General features: G+C 30.5%; 1 protein-coding gene across 1 annotated transcript; it reads left to right on the forward strand.

Annotated features, from left to right (window-relative positions):
• The first annotated feature begins 56 nt into the window (after positions 1 to 56).
• LOC107437915 (RWD domain-containing protein 2A) lies at positions 57 to 7563 on the forward strand. The gene is made up of 2 exons (XM_016050055.3): positions 57 to 401; positions 6790 to 7563. The coding sequence occupies exons 1-2, from the start codon at positions 192 to 194 to the stop codon at positions 7474 to 7476; spliced, it is 897 nt and encodes a 298-aa protein (XP_015905541.1). The 5' UTR covers positions 57 to 191; the 3' UTR covers positions 7477 to 7563.
• The last annotated feature ends 202 nt before the right edge of the window (positions 7564 to 7765 follow it).

Below are 7765 nucleotides of genomic sequence, written 5' to 3' on the forward strand. Positions count from 1 at the left end.
AAATAATCTGATGCGATTTGTATTTTCTTTCATCTGCAGATTTAAAGTGAAGTAATTTATTTATTTACAAACATCGGGTACTAGGGGGCGTGGTCAACGATGTGTTCGTGGCTTGTGTTAAAATCGTTAAATCCTTTCATCATGATGTAAAACAGAAATTTTAAAATATATAGTTTAAAAACATTAATTTAATGGATTCCACAGACAGCAGTCTTGTAGATCAATTGACTTTGCAATTGTCTGAAATAGAGATGCTCAGTAGCATGTATCCTGACAATAGTGAATTTTATATCACTCTCCCTTCTATTATAGCAGATATGAATAGATATGTTGAAGGGAAAACACAATATACTCCTAATGAATTAGATTTTGTTTTAAATCTTGATATTCCTGACATAAAAGTAAGTTCCTTGCAAAAAAAAAAAAGAAAACACAACATATAAGAGTTATTCCAATATCACAATATAAAACTATTATTTTGTTAAAAATTATACTGCAACTTGTTCCTTTATAATAGAATCAAATGTGTTACTAACTATAAAAAGCTATGCAGTGATGTACTAAAAATTTCAAATATTGAGACACCGTCCTGCCATTTCCAATACATCTTTCAATATTTTAGTGATGCATATTTATCTGATTGCATATTATAAAAAGCAAAAAAAATGAAGTAACAATTATATTTCTGTTTATCCATGCTAAATAAAAGCTTACTCTGCTCTAACTTACATAAAATATAGTCAAGCTGTTTTTACTAAGTAAATTTTTTTTTTCATTTTCTGGTATATATCGGTATTGTGTGAATTCAAATAAATAACTGCCTGATGCATTGATGACTTACTTTTGATGATACATTAAATTTCTCCACGTTAAGAGTAGTCCATATTCTTTGTTTGTTTTTTTTCCCCTTCAGCGTTTTCTCCCCTTTTCTCTTTGTCTTAAAATAACACATTTTTTTTTTGTGTTTCTGTTTTGTCACATGCTCACTATGCTGCATAATTATGCAGCTAATAAATAAAACAGCTATATATTCAAATTTTACTTTTAAACTTTAACTATATGTTTTAATGACAATCATCAGCATAACGATAATTATGTTATGCATATACTTATTTTGTATGATATAAAAGTTTACATAACAAACTTATTTATACAGCAGCAATAAAATACTGTGATTGATATCTATAGATGTCAATCTGGAAATTCTATATCCCCACAATATTTAAAGTGATATACACATAACAAATTAGGTTTAGCTTAATTTGTTTTACTTTTCCAGTAATATAAGGCTTCTATGAGTAATTATCAGGTCGTATTTGTTTGTATGGAGAGATGGGGCACATTGAACCAGGCTCTATTATTTTAATGCTTTTAAATTTTTTGTTTTGTTTTTTCTATTAGAATGTTGCACCACTAGTCCTATAAATCCTAAGAATCACATGACTCAGTTAAAGTGTGCTACTTTTATTTCAACTAGATCTATTTTAGTAGTGTTAAATAATTTTTTTAAGCGTATTAATTAACTTTTGAACTATGGTCTTTACCATAAATTAAATATGAGCCGCAGCGGCTCAAGGGATGGAGCATTCGCCTTCTGACGAGGTGAACCGGGTTCGAATCGCAGGTTTCGAATTCTGCAGCCGGCTCACACTGACCACAGTGCTGACGTAATTTATCCTCGGTGGCAGACGGATCAAGGGTTAAAGTCCCCTTGCCATCAGGCTAACCATGGGAGGTTTTCATGGTTTTTCTCTCAGTGTAATGCAAGTGCAGGTTAGTTCCCTCAAAAAGTTCTCCACGAAGGCAAATTTCTCCCAATACTTGATCCAGGAGTTCCTTTGTCTTCTGGATTGGGTTCAAAATTGCAAAGCTACGAAGTTGAACATTGGTAATCATATACCCAAAATTTGGTCGGCTTTTTAGTGACAGATATAAAAATAAAAGAAATTGAATATGCAGTTACGCACTCTCCTACTATTCTCAGTGACTCTTCCGTTTTTTAATTGCTACTTCATTTTGTTTTTTGTCAAACATAGCCTTCACATCATTTGAAAATCAAGGAGAGAAAATTATTTATGTTCATTTTTAACAAAAAGGACCATTCTATGGCTATCTGTTGCATTTCAGGATTTCTGAGTTTTAAAAAATGTATAATGTGGAAAATCAGCTCTTCCCGAAAGGTATTATGCAGTGTAGATGGGCTATGCTATGAAAGAGCATTTACTCCCAGCATCCTTCCCTCATTATTTGTCAGAATCAGTTTTATAGACATAAACTGTTCTTCCTCCTTAATCTTTATTTGATTTTTTTAGTTTGTTTACAAAATGTTGTGTGTGTCTTTTATCTTCAATTCCACACCAAATTTTGGTTCAATGACAATTGGCCCCTAAGTCAGTTCACATCAACTAAATAATGCATAAGATGCAAGTTATTTATAATTTAATTACATACAAGTGGTAATCTATGTTATGGGGAATTTTTGTGTGAGCTTATTTTAAATGGTGGTAGTTTTTGGTGAAACAGATTATTTAAATAAAATTCATTAATTTATAAAAAGCAAAATTTTTGACACCAAAAGTAGTCCATGGCATTGATAATTATTTTATTTTCTTTAACTTAGACATTTGCTACTAGAATATAAATACTTACGGTTTACACTTGGCACAAAGTTCTTTCAAAATTTTTTTAATAAAGGCTTTCTTACATAAACTTTAAGTATCAGCATAATCTTTTTGTTCTAACAGTAAAACTCAGCTATGCATTTTTCAATGGAATATACGAATAAAAAGTATCCAAAAAGAGCAAGGTAAGTGGGCTCCACTTTTTGTGTATGTGAATAATTGGTCTTTAAATTGCAGAAAATTGAAATTTGGCTCACTTTCAAGGTCTTGATCAAGTTCCGCAGTCGACTGATCGTAAAGACATTCCCAGTAGAACACCGAAGTCAAGCATTACTGGCTGCGATAATAAGTGGGTGGGTAACCACTATGATCAGTCTGCGTAGGGACGAGGGTGCACGGTATTGGTCTCGTTAAACTGTTCTGCTGTAAAGTGCTTGACTTCGCTTGCTGGTCGTCAGGCTACCAAAACAGGGGAGCCACCCCCTCTGTAGAGGATCAAAATTGTGATGGCATGTCTTCAGACCGTCGCCAATAGCCCATTAATTTCTTAATCAAAAGTCTAAACTTTTTAATCTAAATGTCCCACTAATGTTGCCATTAGCATAGCTACCAAGTCTACTGGATTTTCCTGTAGACTGCTGGATGTTCCCAATTTTTCCTGGTCTACTGGTTTAATAAAAATTCTCCTCTTTTATGAATATTCTTAGAAAATTCCCTAAAATTGAGTAAGTTTCCTAAAAATTATCCCTATTGAAATAGCATTTTTGCACAGATTATTGCTTACTTGAACATTTAAATATGTATTACTAATAGATAATGAAGCGGGCCTCGTGTATAGAAATCAGTTTACAACTTTTTTTGTTCTCAAAAGTTCAATTTGTTTTATTCAGAACCCCCTTCTTAAATTATTTGAAAAGTCTTTTAACTATCTCAGATGAATTAAATGCCTATTACTATTCAAAATTATGAGTGAACATAATGCATAGCATTTCAGGTTCATTTAATGTCAATTGTAACTGGTAAATATTGCGTAATATTTAGTACAATATGCAACAATCGTCTTGAAATTTATATTGTTTCGTAAAATCTACTGGATTTTTTCCTATCTATGTTGGCAGCTATGCATTTATTTTCAAAGAGGTTATTTCCTTCCTTTCAAGCTTAAGAAAAGCTGTTTGCATTTCACAAGTATAGCAAAATTATATCAGTGCAGTTCTTCCCTGCAAGAACTGCACCGATATCCAACTTACCCCGGATCACATTCTCGATTGCCCAGCCCTTAGCCCATATGTTTTACAACTGGGTATGGTGCCATTGGCTTCAGAACTTCATGAGATCCTCTACATCAGTGTTTCTTAACCTTTTTGATATAATGGACCCCTTTTAAAAATTTTTAAGAAGTCACGGACCACCCCACTGTGAAAAAAAAATAATTGCAAAAAACATCAATTATTAGAAAACATTTAATTTTATTATTTTAATAGTATACAAAATTTTTAAAATTAAAATGTTTAATGTGAAGGTTGCTGCTGCTTTTCCTTAATTAATAAATTTAATTGGGGGATGAATTTCGACAAAGCAACGTGTTTATCATGTTCAACATTCAATCGATTTCGATGTTATATTTTTATTGTCACAAGTGTGGAAAATCCCGCTTCGCAAAGATACACAGTAGCAAACGGAATTATAGCTGCCATAGTTCGATTTACAAGCAATAGGTAGGCTTCCAAACGCTTTAAAAATTAGGAGTAGTCAGCGGACCCCCAAAATAAAACTCATGGACCCCTTAGGGTTCATGAACCACAGGTTAAGAAACCCTGCTCTACAGTAATGATGTATAGGAGCTTGCGGATGCAGTTTTGAAGGCACACGAGGTCATTTAATTGTCCATGGACACGATTAAAAAAATAAAATTATACACACTTACTACTAACATTTTTCTTTCAGAACTATTCAGATATTGAGATTTCTATAACGTGAAGGGTGTGTCGCTTACTTGTAATGTTTTAATATTTGTTGAAAAAAATTCTACAGTATTCAATGGTAACTTTTCACAATTCAATTGTAACTTTTAAATATTGTGATTCAACATTTTTTTTCTGAACATGTGTTTTGTCACTCTTGTTAAAAGGTTTGAATTATTTTTATTTAATAATTCATAACTATTGCGTATCAAAACACTACATTAAAATATCTTTAGCTGATTTACTATATCTGCCCATTGTATAAAATTGAGCTTCTTAAATAGTAAGTCCTTATTTCCATTTCTCATCGCTAGACGATATTTCTTGATGCATATACAATGTTAATCTAACCATTTTCTATATTAAACGGATCGTTTACATATCGTTCATTCATAGAAAATAAATTTAATTTTCACTTTTTTTTTTCTTGATCTCTTTTTTAATCAGCAGAAATTGTCAACACCTTTTTCTAGGCATTTTATATGTCCTCGCATTCCATCTTATTTTTTTACTATGTTGAAAGAAAAATATTACAGACTTAATTTTTAAATAAAAAGAAATTAGAAATATCTATAATGGTAAGCTTTTAATCTTCGCCAATAAGAAAAATAGAAAGTTTTAAAAAAAAGGATAACTTTTATTTTAAGGAAATATCTTGCAGATAACTAAAAACTTCTGTTTTTATGTGATTTGTTTTCTTTTTAGTTTGTCATGTGATTAGTATAACAACAGTGTTTCTTGAATAATTTGATTTCCAGGACCGGAATAGCCGGTTAAAGATTTAGATAATTGCCGATATTTTCCTTGAATATGATGAATAATTGAATTATTCATATTGATTGGTTTGTTTCTGTAATTGTCAATTCCTAAAGTGAAAGTTAAACTTTCAAATGCTAGTCCGACAAAATGTTGAGTGATTTATCTTTCTTTAATTTATTTATTTATTTTAAAAAGCAGCAAGAAAGAAAAACGAAAGACAATATTTTATTCGAGTCCTTAAATATTTTTTATATTGTGTTTTGTGAATATATTGCCAATTTTTCGCCGAATCGATATTGTAGAATGGTTGAACATAGATATCCAAGAATCACGGGAAAAAAACCCAGAAAAGAGTCCATATAATACTACAAAGAAATAGAATAATTAAGTTTTTATGTGTTGAATTTAAAAAATTTTAAATGACATAGGAATTTAATGTCCGATAAATGGTCATGGCATGACCTTACGATCGTTAAAAGTGAATTTTTAGATTTTTGTAAGTAAAGGGTTAAGTGTGGACAGGTAATGAAACTGATTATTTAAACAATTGTTGCTTTTAAAAAGAGCAAATGTAACAGATTTTTACCTGAAAATTTCGACTGAAGTAAATGGTCTTAATCTTTGTTATTTTAATCAACGTTAGGGTATAATTAGTATTAATTTATAGCTAACAAGTGTGTGAATTTAAAAAAAAAAATTTCAGTTGAAAGTGCGTTTTAATTATATTTTAGAAAAATTTATTTTTCTTGTTATTTAAGTCGAATTTGATTTTTATTTTATAAACTGTACTTTGAAAATTAATATTAATTGTTAGCTGATGAGCAATAATAGTATGTCAGAAATATCCATTTTATAATAACAATTTAAAAAAAAAAGCAGATTTCGCTGGTAATTATTTTTATTTAAATGTGTTAAAACATTAGTCTCCATTGCACAAGCATTAATTGAAATTTTGGAAAAATATTATAAATGAATTATACACTTTAAACAAAATCAACCTAATTTAAAAATGATGTATTTCAAGAATGCTATGGTGCTTTTCTTTCAGGCCTTTTTTTTTTTTTTTTTTTTTTTTTAGATATTTTTTCGCGTACTCTTTTTTTCCAAATGTTTTGTTTTTCAAGCTCTTTTTTTTTGCGCCTACCGCTTTTCTGACGTTGAAGAAGAGACTTTGGTCTTAGCTAGCTGAAAAGCGTGATGTATTTTATACTTTGTGCTGAACTGGAGCATAATTAGTAGATATTCATGTTTCTTGGAATGTATCTTTTTAACACTAAAACGAAGATTCCATATTCATTTAAAGAAATACTTAAAAGATACTGTATTTCTGTTATCTTTTACCGGTGTGTAAACGGTTATAATGTTTCGTTTATAGATATTCAGGTAATTTTTATTGCATACTTTCTAAACATCGTAATATGTATACAGTTTTCTTTTTATTCTAGGAAAAATTAGAAGTGAATATTATTTTTCCTCATCAGTATCCTTCTCGAAAACCTTCAATATCCTGTCGATCTCTTGGTCTCAGCAGAACGCAACAGAGAGAGCTCAATTCTTCTGCTAGAAACTATATTGACAGTTTACCTAATGACGAACTGTGTTCCATATCAATAATCAACTGGTTAACAGAAAATGCTGCTAATTATTTTTCACTTAAAACACCAGAAACTGACTCCGATTCATTAGATTATAAAGCTCCGTCACCTGTAAGAGACATTAAATGTAGATTATGGGTATACAGTCATCATATTTATAGCAAATTTAAAAGGAGGGAGATTATTGATAGTGCTCAGGATTTGAATTTAACTGGATTCTCACTACCAGGAAAGCCTGGTTTTATATGTGTTGAAGGTGATAAAAGAGATTGTTATGAATTCTTACATAATTTAAAACAGATGACTTGGAAGAAACTCTCTCTGGTAAAAGAAGAAACAGTAGTTACAGATTCTGATGAATCGGATTTTAAAAAATTTGATAAATTCCAGGAGATAAGCTTTCAGGTTAGGAGAGGTCCGGCTAAAGAGTACCACATGGACATGGGCCAGTTTTTGAAGTATCTCGAAGAACATAATTGTTCCTATGCTTTTAATGATTTGCTCGGATTAGAAGGTCATTCTTCTGGCAGTAAATAAATGTATTTTTTACTTATTATTTGTTTATGTTTTTTATTGATGAATATTTGTAAATTTTTTAAAAAGTTATAAATTTGTTGAGACTTTGTTGTGTGATTTTTCTTTCATTTTTCAAGCATATAAAACTCATTTAGTTAGTTCTTGACTATTTGTTACTATCTTTTTTCCGAGAATCGTAAAAGAACCTGGTACCACAGTACCTATATTAGATACCTATTACTGCAATACCAGTAATACGCGATGGTAATAGCATCGCTTTTATCTATAATAGTTAGGCGATTTTTTTTCA

Source organism: Parasteatoda tepidariorum, chromosome 2, assembly GCF_982258835.1.
Source record: "Parasteatoda tepidariorum strain Cologne lab strain chromosome 2, Ptep-v5.0, whole genome shotgun sequence".
Classification (NCBI taxonomy): Eukaryota; Metazoa; Arthropoda; class Arachnida; order Araneae; family Theridiidae; genus Parasteatoda; species Parasteatoda tepidariorum.